The 15480-nt window shown below is 40.1% G+C and overlaps 1 protein-coding gene across 8 annotated transcripts in view; it reads left to right on the forward strand.

Moving 5' to 3' along the window:
- Positions 1-14100, forward strand: part of kcnab2a (potassium voltage-gated channel, shaker-related subfamily, beta member 2 a) — a 100964-nt gene extending 86864 nt beyond the window's left edge. For all 8 annotated transcript variants that reach the window (XM_031301636.2, XM_036002459.1, XM_031301635.2 and 5 more), the window contains 10 exons: positions 4996-5040; positions 5570-5614; positions 5867-5910; positions 6210-6296; positions 7663-7748; positions 7964-8084; positions 8325-8419; positions 9711-9831; positions 11927-12015; positions 13670-14100. In XM_031301636.2, coding sequence (XP_031157496.1) covers positions 4996-5040; positions 5570-5614; positions 5867-5910; positions 6210-6296; positions 7663-7748; positions 7964-8084; positions 8325-8419; positions 9711-9831; positions 11927-12015; positions 13670-13759 — 823 coding nt within the window. In that variant the 3' untranslated portion in view covers positions 13760-14100. The remainder of the gene's footprint in view (positions 1-4995; positions 5041-5569; positions 5615-5866; positions 5911-6209; positions 6297-7662; positions 7749-7963; positions 8085-8324; positions 8420-9710; positions 9832-11926; positions 12016-13669) is intronic.
- The last annotated feature ends 1380 nt before the right edge of the window (positions 14101-15480 follow it).

Raw genomic sequence — 15480 nt, forward strand, 5'->3', positions numbered from 1 at the left:
TGTGTCTTCCCAAAAACAAAGTATTTGTTACTCTACAATCCACAAACATCACTGTCAACAGTTTTCATTGGGACTATTTTGTTGGCAGAAAGTAGTTTGAGTGACCTATTAAGAGACTAGGGCTGTCAAACGATTAAATTTTCTTAATTGCGATTAATCGTATGTTTTATCACATGATTAAAATTCTATTATTTTGCATTTCAGAAGTGTTTTTAAGTACACATTAACAATGGAAAGCCATTCTTACCAGTGTATTTTGATTGGGAATCAAATGAATGCAAAGAAAGTGACTTTATGAACTTGATTTTAAGATTTGTATTTGTTTATTATATATTTAATCTAGTCACACATTTGAATTTAACAACAACTTTGAATGCACCACAAGGCTGTAAATTACCAGTTTCATTGAACGCACCGTCGTTTTTTTTCCGACAACGGCAGCTGCAGATTGTTACATCCCGGTGTTGGAATCCTCTACAGTGAAATAAAGTCACACTTTACACTGTTTAGCGTTAGCTGTCAGCATTGTAACCGTGTTTAATCCAGCTACTAGCTAGCGGTAGGCTAACGTTAGCTGCTGTCGAGTATAGTGTTAACTAGCGTCATGTGCAGCAATGTTTCTGTTGCCTGTAACGTCTGTTTCAGAGCATCAGAGAGAAGTGCAGACATATCAGTGGCACCAGAATGAGGCACCGAAATCCGCGTTGCTATTCCTGCAGCAGCAGGATGTGTTACGAGGAAGTACGGCAAAATAGTAGCCTGTTAGGCACGACGCAAAGCCGAGTGAAGTGAAAATAAATTAATAAATGGCGGCATGCGATTAATACGATTAAACAAATTTAACGCATTATACTCGGCCCTTAATCGCATCGCGATTAACGCGTTAATGCTGACAGCCCTATAAGAGACACAACAGATTATTGTCTCTGTCCCTGATCTTCAACCTGAGATTAGGGTTGTCCACCTTGTCATTGTTGCATTCATGAGAGTTCACATATTCATAGTCTTAATTTACAGGACAGCCAGGGTTGATATTTTTAACCTCAGAAAGCAGCCTTGTACTGCCTTATTATTGTATGTAGTGAAGATTTAAATTCCAACATGGAATAATCTGGCTTTGTAGTAATTTGGGTGCTTTGAAATAATCTAAAGGGATTATCCTTCGCAAACAGTATCTCTGATTAACAGCACCAAATTCTTATTTTAATCCTCCCAAGAATAGCCTAGTTTTGCCAATATGTTTGGGAAAATGCATCAGTGTCTCACAAAAAAAAAGAAGAAAAAAAAAGAAACATTCAGCAGGTCTTAGTGTTTTCCCTATCTAGTGCCTCAGCAGTTATTGTCTACATGCTTTATTATTCTGGGGGTCTTTCAACCTCAATCTGTTTGCCTTGTTGTTTTAGGATTGGAGGCCAGAAAAAGTTGATCTTTGACACAGAAGTTTGACCAACTCTGACATTGATCATCAGCGCTTCCATTAATCAGACCACTGTTTTGACAGAAGGGACAAATCTGTTAGACACGTGCAAATGTTTGTGACAGCATGTCACACAGCTCAGTATGTGTTACACAGGTGGTAATCCTGACACCTTCCATTGCAAAGCAGCGCAGAGAAGCTTATATTACACACATACACAGGAGTAGAACAAATCCCACACTTTGCACATCAGAAATGAAAAAGCTTTCATGTGAAGTCCTTGGTTCTGGCTTACTGCGATTCCTTAATCAGTCAGACTTGGAGAACGTGAAGTGGTGCTGGTGGCTGTACAGTCGGCTGCTGTAATGTCGATTCTGTTTTCGAGCGTGGAAGTTTGTAAGCTGTGTTCACACTCTGCTCATGCACAACATATGGCAGTTGGCTGTTTGTTTGGCATGTTTGTTCTGGCATAGCCCTACAAAACAGAACTGCCATAAAACAAACATTCAGCACATACAGATATTTAGATATTCATTGTTAATCCTAACCAGCATATCCATCCCAATATGCAAGCTAGTGTTTCTCAGAAATATAAATAACAATGTGTAATTGCACAAATAAACATGTTCTGCTTATTCCATGTAGCTGCTGTTATCAGCAAACACATATGGCGTCAAAGCATTTAAAAGTATGCGAGTAATTGGCAGAACAGAATTTCCTTCAGCATTTTCTTTTAGGCTTAGACATTTCACTCTGGGTGCATAGTAATTGCATGCTGTTGTGTGGAACCAGTGACAAATTGGAAGCATAATTACAGAGAAATCTGAAAGTAATAAAATGTTGTAAATGCATGAATAATGCAGCATTATGTCACTAAGTCATCAACTTTGTGCTGGAAAAAAGACCTAATTCATGGATGGATGAAAAAGGTCAACCTGCTCAAGGCACACTGTACCTTATGTTTGGGCTCTCAGATTACTCACATTTCAGAAGGGCAACACACAGTGCACTGTGTGGGTGTTTGCCAGACACATACATGCTATAACACTATTATGCACACAAACACACACATCATTGCCTCCAGGGGAGTGTTCAGTGCTCGTTGTTTAAAAAGGTGTGGATCCAGCTGGCGGGGTCTGAAACAGCTCTGAGTAGTTCAGCACCTTCCGTACTCGTGCTGCTTGTTGGATCAGCAGACTACCAGTATTCATATTTTATTGAATTTACCTTTTTAATAAGTGACAGAGAGAAACAAAATAAATAATAAAAACACATGCATGACCCTAACAATATGAAGAAAAAAAAGAAGAAAAAAAAAAACATATATAAACATATAACATGTTTATATATAACATAACATATAAAAACATATATATTAGGGCTGTCAAAATAACGCGTTAATTTCGATTAATCTGAGAAAAAATAACGCGTTAAAAAAATAACGCAGATTAATCCATTCCATATTGACCTTTTGACCCGTAGCCGTTCTAGCCACCATTGGACTGTAAAATGAAGGAGGGAGACGAGAATGTGCTGCCTGGATCATTAATTGGAACATTTACTTGTAAAAATCTTCTTCCTGCCAACCCTGGCTACCGAAATCTGGTGCCACTAATATGTCTGCGCTTCTCTCTGATGTACTGAAACAGACGATAGGCAACACAAACACCGCTGCACGTGACGCTAGTTAACACTATACTCAACAGCAGCTAACGTTAGCCTACCGCTAGCTAGTAGCTGGATTAAAAACGGTTAAAATGCTGACAGCTAACGCTAAACGGTGTAAAGTTTGACTGTGTTTTACTGTAGAGGATTCAACACCGGTATGTAACAATCTGCAGCTACCGTCGGGAAAACAACCCAGACGGTGCGTTCAATGAAACTGGTAAACACAGCCTCGTGGTGCATTTGAAGTTATTGTAAATGTCCTTTTCCCATCTGATGGTTGTTTTTGTCGTTCAACAGCAATTTACTAGTGAAATAAGTTATTGTTATTGTTGTACATTATTATTAAATCATTTCATTTTGACCATATGGCCTTAGCAATAAACAAGCCGTTCTTTAATGTCACCAACTGTTGTTTAGTACCCTTTTTTTTCTTTTCTTTTTTTACTTTCTTAAAAAGTATCAGTTCAGGCACCATTAATTATGTATGCGATTAATTAATCACAGAGTATGTAATTAATTAGATTACATTTTTTAATCGATTGACAGCCCTAATATATATATATATATATATATATATATATATATATATATATATATATATATATATATATATATATATATATATATATATATATATATATATATCTCTCATGTAGCAGCCATGTATATAGGTCATGTAGCAGCCATGTAGCGCCTTCATCTTTAAAATACATTAGCCAAAGAGGGACATACCTCCGCATTTCGCACTCTTACACCTATCGGCACCGTGACGAATGCAAGGGGGAGATTACTCACCAGGGAAACGAAAAAGAGAATTAAAACGACAACGCGACAGGCAAAGCAACAAGACCAAAGTTAATATTGCAGTGGCTAGAACAGATGCGTGTAAACGATGGAGAGAGCTAATTTCGGGTTCGGCCACCGTAGGAGGAAGGGCTAGAAAGTAATATTCAGTTGGTTGTCATATACAATTTCACCGCTAGATGGGAGAAATTCTTACACAATGTAGCTTTAAGAAGTTGAAAATAATGAAGGTTTGGCAGCTTTGCTTAAAGAATTTCTTAAAGTTTAGTCGATTTTTGAAATAGGTGCCGGAATTTTCCTTCAACTCTGTTTCATCTAGCAATCCCAGTAAGTGATAATTGTACAGGCGTGATAGTCTTTCAGTCTGGTATAAGCTGTCTGTATTTCTAGTTTAGTTGACATATGATTATATCCCCATCTGATTACCACAAGTCAGACTGTCTCGCCACAGGCAGGAGCACTAATGCGCTGTCATAGATAAGATTAATTATGATCCTTGTAGTTTGCAACAACACTTCTCACACTTGGCAACAAAACATAATTGTTTTAGAGCAGCTGGCTATATTCATCAGTGTACCCAAAATGAATAAAAATCAAATCTTAGTAGTTGCAGTTTTGTTTTTTACCTCTAAGGAGTGTCCAATTACATTTTATCTGAAACTGTGTTTCAAGGAGAGCTCCCATTATTTGTCAGAGTAAGAGCACTGGAGAGATATCCTACTGACAGGTCTCTGCCCATCCCTAACGAGCCCCATGTTGATCATAATGTCACTCATTAGCAGCCACAAGGCTTCTAATGAGTGACATAGTGGTGGCTCCACAGCACAGCTGGTCCCAGGCTCTGCTGACTCTAACACACACACACACACACACACACACACACACACACACACACACACACACACACACACACACACACACACACACACACACACAGTCCTAAACAGGTGCTCTTTCCAATGAAAGCTTCTTTATGCATTACACAGTATGTGTGCAGAGTTGGACTGCTTTCTTGAATTTAGGGCTTGAAATGATTCCTCAGACGGATATTAACGCTGTTATCGTTTCAAAATCTTTATTTAATCTTCTCACCGTGTGCTTCGCAGGGCAGAGGTGGTGCTCGGAAACATCATAAAGAAGAAAGGATGGAGGTACGAGGCACACTTAAATTAAGTTTGGTGTTTTTTTATTTCCGTTCCAGCCAGCCTTCCCAATCTTGTATCCTTCCTTGCACATATTTGGAGGATGTGTGTTGTGAACTGGAACGGTAAGGTATGAAGATGAAAGATTAATGACGGCATCCGTGCCATGCCCACGCTCCTGTGCCACTTCTCAAAGATGCTGAATAATGGATGAACTTCTAGTCCCTTGTCCTCTACTTTGTCAAACCTGGATTGGCATTTGTATAGCTCTGTCAGGTTTTACGTTCATTAATTGGCACCAGTCGAGTTCTGGCACAGTCCCGCTTATTGTGGGATGAGGGTGTGTTTGACACTGAAAGAATAATGTAGAAATGCATGATTGCCCAAAGTAGGAGTCCACGCTTCATCCTAGCTGTTAATACATATAATATAAGGTTTGTGTAGACCTTAGATATCTCCAGCTCCCATACATTTTTGTTGTTGCTATAATTCTGTGTTTGGCAGATGTAACAGATATGCTTTCATTTCCCATTTTCAGACGTTCAAGCCTGGTGATAACAACAAAGATCTTCTGGGGTGGAAAGTAAGTTTCATCTAGCTGCTTCTTTGACTCAAGTGAGAAACGATCCTTCTGTATAATTTTTCTGTTTGATGCTCCTGGTAATGGGATCATGTGTCATCCAAACCGATCTGTTTTCAGGTACTTTCAATAAAACACTGCATTAGATCATATTTCACAAAGGATGGATGCTATATCACAGCGGAGGGGGCAGGTCCAGTCATATTTCAAGTAGTTTATAACGTCAAGTGTATTTTTTTTTTTTTTTTTCTGTAGAGCGGAGACTGAAAGAGGTTTATCCCGAAAACACATTATAGAAGGTAAGTAGCAGCACCGCAGGTTATTGGATTAAATACTGACACTGCAACAACACAATACTTCCTAATTAGATGCTTTGGCTTAAGGGAATCAGTGCTGCTTTTCTTTTTTTAAATTGAGACACTCTGGGGGTTACCAAGAAAACTTTTGGGTACAATAAATAGTTTGAGATAATAGTCTGCTTTATTTATATTGGCAGTATATAGATTTGGCAGTATATAGTTTGAGTTTTTATGAAGAGCATAATCATGTAGCACAAAAGGTTCACTATTACTGTACTAACTGTGGTGCATTTTTCTAGGTTTAAAAGCCTCTCTAGAAAGACTGCAGTTAGACTATGTGGATGTGGTTTTTGCGAACAGACCAGACCCTAATACACCTATGGAAGGTAATTATTGTATTGTCTCTCTCCTTTATCCTTTATTGCTTTTGAAATATCACCTGTTTTTTTCTTTTCCTCTCACCCACTTAACCATGTTTTTCATATGTTTTGTCATATTGCACTTAAAAAAAAAAAAAAAGGCCCTCTTTTTTGTCTCTATGACTACTGTAACGCAAACATATAGATATACAAACGTCTTGTAACTAAAATATCTATTTTTAAAAGCTGCATGTTGTCCTGGTGCTTGCAGCTCCACACTCAGAATGAGGATGGATAGTGATGCTGGAGACCTTTTTAAATGGCAGAGCGCTAACTGTGTGTGTGGGCTCAGCTGGTCACACAGTATGCATGTGCTCCCTAGGAGTTCCACTTTGGGTTACAGAGTTTGGTCAGAGGTCATCTTCCTGCCTTCAGTGTAATGCTTCACTGGCTTCGACGCTTTCACAATACTTTAGCGTCTTGTTAGTCAAAAGTAGCTGGTGTTTTTGATGTAAACGTCGAGGCAATTCTTTTGCTCATCTGCCCTTTAAAGATTGCACACAGTTCACAGGGACAGCTTTGAGTCTATGCCTTCAAAATCGCAGTAGTTGGACCATCTGGTGTGTTTTATTCTGGCAGTAGCTAAAGGGCAGTGTGCAGGGTGAAGAGGTGGTAAGTTGCTGTTCTCTCACTTTACAGAGAAACCCTCTTAAGCCTAGCACACACTAGATGATAGGGCTGATTTAGCTTTCAGAAATAGCACATCAGCACAGAGAATAGATGGATTGAGGATTATTGAGGGTTGACAAAATAACATGAGATTAAATCTGTGTAACATTTAGTCAGCACATTAATGGAAAACACTAATCTCAGACTTATTTTTACATTTTTTATAGAACCAAACATGTTTTTAACCGTCCTTGCTTTAAATACATGAGCTGTAGTCCAGTCTGTCAACCTTGTGAAACGCTTTGTCCGTGATTAAATATTTGAACTTGTGCCTGTCATCTCTTATTTATTTTAATGGGCTGTTCTTATGTTCCCCTGTATCATGTTGCAAATCAAAACAATTTCTTGTGGATTTTTACATTAATGTCATCCAAGTGTGCCTTGTTATGAATAGATGTCACCCTCATCTGAGTGAATCACTCACCATTCTGATTATGTTAATCAGTTTTCCCACTTCTCTCCTAAATGACCCAATCCATTTTAAATGCAAATGATACCAATTAAATCTCTTATAATCATACAGAACCGCTCAGATACATATTCAGTACATTGCTTTGTTTTATAGAGAATAGAAAAACAGCAGAGAAAACACTAGTCTGTAAACACAACTGTGTGTGACTCCAGCATTAATGGTGGTGACATTTTTGTGTATTTTTACTTGCAGAAACGGTTCGAGCAATGACCCATGTGATAAACCAAGGCATGGCCATGTACTGGGGAACATCCCGCTGGAGCCCGATGGAAATAATGGTGAGACTCGGCGTATCTGTGTAGGGATACACAGGGTAAATATTCATTTCCAACATAGCTAAAGGAGTTTTTTTCTGCCACCACCTTAGATTTGAATTTATTTCTGACCTTGCTGTATCTTTTCTGTTCCTGATGTCCACTGATGTTCTTTATAATGTATATGCACTGTACTGTGTATGAGCCTAATTTTTTGTTACTTCCATGTTTTCCTTTAGGAAGCATACTCTGTGGCACGACAATTCAACCAGATTCCTCCCATCTGCGAGCAGGCTGAGTACCACATGTTCCAGAGAGAGAAGGTGGAGGTGCAGCTACCGGAGCTCTTCCATAAGATAGGTAAGTCGTGATGGATTTACAGTAGGACTGCAGAAGTTGGGTGACTGCAGTAATATTGGACACAAATTCTGGAGAAACAAATCCAAGTTTTAAATGCAAATTAGAACAGAAAGTATTTCTGAGTTCCAAGATTTTCAACTTGTGCAGCAAGGACCTAGTGTTTAGTTTTCCAAAGACAAAATAAGGACTTCAACTCTGAGAAAGTGATGGTGTTATGATGATCACATCTTTTGCTCCCAGGTGTAGGGGCCATGACGTGGTCACCACTGGCATGTGGGATCATCTCAGGGAAATACGACGGCAGGGTTCCTCCATACTCCCGGGCCTCTCTGAAGGTAGACAAACTGCGCTCGCTGTTTTCTGTCTTTATCCCGCTCTGGTCATTTGTGCTAGTGTCACCGTTCCTTGTCTCCCTACTGGTTGCTAGTTTGTTTGTTTGTTTATTGTGTGTATTGTGTCTTTCAGGTTCTTTAATTCTGTGCACACCACATATCTGTATTTTCACTGCCATGGTTGATGCCATGCACTGTGCAACTCTTCCTGAGCGGTGCTGTTCGACACTGTTTGCCAGCTGGTGTCAGCTTAATGCATTTTAGTGCACACAAAACACACAAAACATGCATACACACAGTAGCAGCACATATTAAAAAAAAAAATATATATATATATATATAATTTTTTTTATTATTTATTTATTTATTTATTTGAGGCTATGTATACCAACACTTAACTTAATTAAACTAAATAATTATGAATCATGAAGAAATTCAGTATGTTTCAGGAAACTTTTGTTCGGCAGGACTTTGTTTTCCTCTAAGCATAAGGGATCAAAACAGCCATAATAACTGAACATTTTGAGGAGGTGAACCAGTTTTAATGATTTAATTCAGTAAACACTCACAAACCCAGTGGAATATTTCACTTTAATGTGACATATTAACTTTTTATAATACAAAATGTTAAACCGCAAACTGGATTTTGAGATCAAGAATTTGAACAAAATTAGTTGTGAGTCAGAGACGACTCTGCCTCTGCATTACACAGAAGCTAACGCCTGACTTAAGCAACAATGTGTCCTTGTAGTGGAGTGGCATGTTGTGTGTTTGTGGCTCGTGTGTCAGTGACCGTTGATCAGAGAGGAAGGTAGCTCTCCATTTTGGTGTTGTGCAGTACTTGTGGTGACTTGTGTGGAATGTGCTGCTTGCTGTCTGGTTCAGTGTTGTCTGTGGATGTTTGTGGTATTTTGGCTCTTTGATTATTCTTACTGGTTTATAATCTGTTACTAATGGCATTATAGTATAACTCCTGATGCTTGATACTATATAAAGATTAGTGTTTTGACTTAACTGAGCACAAACAGATGTCAGTAAAAACAGCAATAGTCAATTTAAATAGAGGATTTTCTGTCTCTGTTTGTAACTTTATTATAATAATAATAATAATAATAATGAACACACAATTCAGCATTTCAGTAAGGGTAGCTGTAGCTATGTTCCCTGGCTGAGATGTAGACCGCAGGAGACAGAGTCACATGTTTAAAAACAGGCCCTGGTGACACAGGAGCTGCGGCGCAGCGGCGTGTGAGCAGGGCTGTGTTTTCGAGCAGGTGTGCTGTGTTTTCGACAGGGTTACCAGTGGTTGAAGGACAAGATCTTGAGCGAGGAGGGCCGGCGTCAGCAGGCGAAGTTGAAAGAGCTGCAGGCAATCGCGGAGCGGCTGGGCTGCACACTGCCCCAACTCGCCATCGGTACGCAGATACACTCTGCCGCTCTCTCTCTTTCTGTCTGTCTGTCCGTCCCTCTACCTCGGACGGGCCGAGGTCAACACCGCTCTGGCAGCTGTCTGGTTTGACTGTTGGTGTGTTGTGTTGTCACGTCTTTGTGTGTGCTGTAACTACTGTCATTTAAAAAAAAAAAAGAGGTTAATGAGGAAAAGAGTAGAATATAGAGGAAATCCAGGTAAACAGGGACATTAACTCATATATAACGGGTCTCATTGTCTCTCAGGGACCAATAGGCATTAACATTAATAGAATATACAGGATGGCCTTCTAAAGAAGGATCTGGCACCGTCCCTTGGATACATTAAGACAGTAATGTAAATATTATAAGTAATGCAAACGTGTTTACAGTATATATTTGTGTATGCAGGTCTGTGGTGTTAACATGTACAGTTCCCAGTGTCTGCATTCAAATAGAATCCCAGACATAAATCCAGCGAGTGACCGATATCGATTTACTGCCGGGCAGGAAAGTAAGAATGTGCAAACCCCCGAAGACGTACGCTCCTGCGAGGGCTGTTAAAGCGTCAGACGTTAGCGCCACAGGCGAGTAAATCTAGGACTGCCTCTCCTATCTCAGCGCCGATCACGGCAGATTTTTCACCCTCGCCGTAACGCAGTGTCATAGATTAGGTTTCACGGCCCATTAGTGGACACCCTCATCTCTCCCATTACCATAAATCCTTCCAGCACTCCTGAAGGCAGCACAGGAGATTTATGTCCATCATGTAGTCCTGTACATCACTGTGGCACTTCAGTATTGAATAAAAACTATATAACACTGACGGACTGAGGCCTGCTGCTGCTGGAGCAGGTGGTAAATTCAAGTGGTGGTTGTGAGAATAGAGTTAATAGATGATGTGGGTATCTCAGTGGCCTGAGGGAAGGTCTACACTTGCGTCACTCCAGACGTTCAACTGTATTCATGTATGGCCATATTTTCAAGTTGGTCGAAGATTTGCACAGAATTATTATCCCCCTATTCTTACAGCTAAATTCTTCATCCCTTTATGCTGTAATCTGCTTACATGCGTATTTTCCTCAATTCCGTGCAGTTGTATTGCATAATACAGCTCACAATTATAATAGCACACCAAACAGATGAGTTTTTTTTGTGTCTCAGTTTCCTCAGAGAGATAACAAAGTGTGTTTTCTTCATATTATTAGCAGAGTGCAGTATTGGAATTTAGGCATTTACTCAAGTATTGTACTGAAGGGCAATTCTGAGGTACTTGTACTTTAGTATTTCCATTTTATTCTTCTTTGTACTTCTACGCCACTACATTTCAGAGAGAAATATTGTAGTTTTTGCTCCTCTACATTTATTTCACACAGGGATGCTGCACTGATATGCCGGATTAATATCGCTGCAGAAACTGAGTTTATTAAGCAGACCATCATTTTAAAATTCTGTGTTGCTGCTATCTGTTATTCATTCAGTCATGGCAGGCTGCTGACTCAGTTTTTAAGTGCCACAGAAAGTTTCAAGTTAGCTACATAAAAACCATTTCAGCGAGTTCCATGCAGTGATGTAAACAGATTTCAAATTTAAGAGAAAGAAAGCTCTGTTATTGGATCAGTACTCCAGCAGGAGTTATTTAAAAAAGGTTTCACATCTATCTTAACTTAAGACATAATATTCAAAAACTATGTTCTTTTATTTATATATATATATATATATATATATATATATATATATATATAATATGTGGTTATAGATTAAACTATAACAGCATACACAATATATATGTATAACATAGTTAGTTGCTTCCTTTCAGCCATCTACCGACTAATATTAATACTAATATTGGCTTTAGTGTGTTGTAAGTGTAGATTTTGTGGCCAGCTATAGCTTATATTATTTTTGTAAAATTAAGTTTTTGTGGACAGGAAATGTTGCGGTAGCTTTCTTCTTTTTTTTTTTTTTTTTTCAACCTGGTGTATGTTTGTGAAGTGTTGTTGTAGAAATGTGTTTGCGTGTGATGCGTCTGTGTGCGTGCGTGTGTGCGTGTGTCTATAGCCAAGATTGGGGGTGTCATTGTTGTTTACTGGTCTCCTGCAGCGTGGTGCCTACGGAACGAGGGGGTGAGCTCTGTCCTTTTAGGGGCGTCCAACACCGACCAGCTGATGGAGAACATAGGAGCGATACAGGTGAGGCCACAAAATGAGTGTGTTGGTACACGTCTGTTGTTCTGCATAGCAAATCAGTGGCTTAATTTGTGAAAACGTGACCTGACCTGTTTTATCAGGCCCCTATTCGTGCCTTACGTTTCATAACAGCAGCTTCGTCTCCTGGGTACAGCTGGACCTCTTGGGCAGTTTGCTGCTGCACGCTTGGGTGCTTTACTGTACCGAGTTAAGAAGGTCAGCGGAGTATCATTCGCCAGGGGGATTGGAGACGAGCTTACAGCCACTTCTTCCTCTCCTGATAAGATGCACTCTTTTAATGGGGTTTTCAGAGGGGGGGGGAGGGGCTTCTCTCCGTACATTATGTCTGGCCTGCAGCAAAGAGCATTCCTACCCCTTTATATTCTGATGCTTTGTGCATCCTCCCACGTGTGTCTCCTCTCCCTAAGCACATTTGATATTTCAGTTTTGAAATGCTGAGCTCACATTTCCCGAGGGCTCTGCAGTTTCCCTTTTACTGGGAATGTTATATCACAGACCCTGAAATAGGGACATGGTCCTTAATCTTTAAATAAATAAAAATAAAAAATGTCCATTTCAAATTACTTACTAATGTTGTTAGTATTTTGTTAGTATTTTAGTATTTTTAATTTGATGTCATTTGAGTTAAATTTCAAAGAGAGGATTTTTACTTGTAATGGAGTATTTTTTTAGCCTGGTTGACACCAGACCCACTCTCAGTTGTAACTGAGAGTGGGTCTGGGGAAGGTTCATTCCAGCCCATTTCCAAAGGGGCGTCACCAACGGATGCCGCTCAAATGTCTCTGGGCGCAATTGAATAGTCCTTCAACCAATTCAATTCAATTAAATTTTCAATTAAATTTTATTTATAGTATCAAATCATAACAAGAGTTATCTCGAGACACTTTACAGATAGAGTAGGTCTAGACCACACTCTATAATTTACAAAGCCCCAACAATTCCAATAGTTCCCCCAAGAGCAAGCATTAGCAGTGGCTATTGCGACAGTGGCAATCAGACCAATGATCCGGGTGACGTAGCAGCGACAGCGGCATCAACGGGTTGCTGCGCTTTGTTCGGTGGCCGTCATGTTGAATGTAAACAAAAAGCGGAAAAATTGGAAATGGGCTTGAATGGGCTCTTGGCCAGACGGACTTGCAGAGCAAATCTCAAATTTGCCGGAAGTTCGTCAGGATTTTTCCAGGCTAGTATTTTTTGTCCTTATTGCTATCTGAATACTTTTTCCTTCACTCTATAATGTGTAATAATTTACACTCACAAATCAGCGCTGGATGTAAGTAAAAGAAGATACAAAAACAAAGTCAAGTTGTTAATGTTAAGTTAATAAGTCAATAAGTTAATGTATTTTAAAACGACCCACAAGATTTATATACAAAAAATTAAATAAGCCACAGATAAGCTATAAAACTGTCTAATAATCTCCCAAGTTATTTGGTTGCTGTATTGCAGTTGCAGACTGGACAACATTGGTGCCAACTAGAAAAAACTCGTCACCCTTCAGCGCTATCTAGAGGCTGTGATGTGCAACTGCAGACACTTTCTGATCATTTCGTATTTTAAACAATGACCAAAACCACTGACCGTAAATGTAAGTGAAGAGAACATATTCACCATGTGTGTCTCTCTCCTGTTGCAGGTTCTTCCAAAGTTGTCATCATCCATCACACACGAGGTGGACAGCATCCTGGGGAACAAGCCGTACAGCAAAAAGGACTACCGCTCCTAACGCGCAGCACGGCCCTGCCCGGCAGGGCTGCACCCGGGCTGCAGCCGCAGAGCCCCACCTTTGCCTGATCCTCTGTTTGCTTGAGCTTTTACTAAGTGAGACCCTGGCGCATGAGTCTGGCCACACCAAGGCCACCCAGGGCACCTCATTTAGAGTTACGGGGATAAGATAAGGAAAGGGGGGGAAAAAAATACAGTCACCTCCACAGGAAAGGAAGGGAAGAAAGACAAAAGTGGAAGAGAGGTTAGGGATATGCGCTCATACTTAAATCAGTTATACATTCAATTCAGCTGAACGTATTTTAAAAACGTATAAAAAAAAAAAAAACCTTTTAAAAAAAAAAATAAGCACACGCTTGCTTGGCAGCCAGATTTTTCTTTTTTGCTTTTTTTTCTAAAACTGAATGCAACTAAAAGGAAGATTAAGTTCATACTGTACGGATATATGAGAACTACTCTGTTGCACATGTACCATAGCCATGCATTTGGTCCTTGGATGTTCTGTTTACAAACACCTGTGTACTGTACGAGTCCGTCAAGGTTTCTCTGAAAAAACCTTTTCTTTGTGTTGTCGGCATTGTCAGTGTACGAGCCTTCTCGTGGGTTTTAACAATCAGCACTTTAGTATTGTCAGTACAAGTGTTGGAGGGTAGTTCTAAGGAGGGGAGAGGATGGTATTACAATAGTCTTATCTCACAGCCATTGCACTATAGAATCATATCTCCCCCTGATAATTCCCCTCTCCTCCTCATCCTCCCTTTGTATCTTCACTGGCAGTACGTTTGACCAGCCTGATGCTTCGACGCTCCTGCTGTTTTAAGCGTGGCGGTGGCGGCCAAGATGAGGGGGAATAAGGCTCCTCTTCCGTCCTGACCAGTGAACCGTCTGTTACGAGTCAGGAGCGTAGGGCGATGTGTCAGGGCAACTCGTCTGCCACTGAAGAGATTAGCTACTTATTCATCCCTAACGGTCAGAACTGCAGTTGCGTTAAATCTAATGCAGTGTCGTACTTCACTGTGTCACCCAGCCTCTGCTGTCTGTTTTCAGGCTGAGGATTTACTGTGCAGGAAGTAGTCATATCAGTGCTGGCTCCATATCTCATGGAAACATTTCCTTGATCAAATGTTCAAGTATTTTGCCTTATTTACAGTTGCATCAGACTGCGCTGTGGGCTTTGGCGTAGATGAGCAGTTTGACAGTAAATACTGGAACGCTGCAAGGAGAAGGCGCTGTGTCCAGCTAATCCATGGGTGGCAGCAGCTCAGGAAACAGAGCAGGTGGTTTTAGTCGTGTGTGCGCGTGCACATGGTCTGGAGGTTGTATTTACACGTCCGTCTTTCTTCCATGTGTGGACACTGGGCAGGACCAGTTGCATTTTAGCGTGGCTTGAGCCAAAGATTTTCTCCTTCTTCATCTCTCTTTGACGACACATCCAGGTGTTTCACTCTCACTTCCTGCAAGATTATAGAACTCATCTTGGCGCATGTGTTGTCCAGCTTGGTATCTATCTATGGTATGGACTTTACTCCATATATATATCGTTACTTGACCACGCTGTTATACTAGTAACTAAATAATATGTCCTTCATATACAGAATGCATAAGTACTTGCTTTAGGATCGGTAAGGTTTGTTTCAGGCGACAATACAACCTGAGACGTGTCAGAAATATTACTGCAGCCTTATATCATTCTTTCTCCTTTGGGTGCTCTCTTACTGTGAT

Source organism: Sander lucioperca, chromosome 6, assembly GCF_008315115.2.
Source record: "Sander lucioperca isolate FBNREF2018 chromosome 6, SLUC_FBN_1.2, whole genome shotgun sequence".
Classification (NCBI taxonomy): domain Eukaryota; kingdom Metazoa; phylum Chordata; class Actinopteri; order Perciformes; family Percidae; genus Sander; species Sander lucioperca.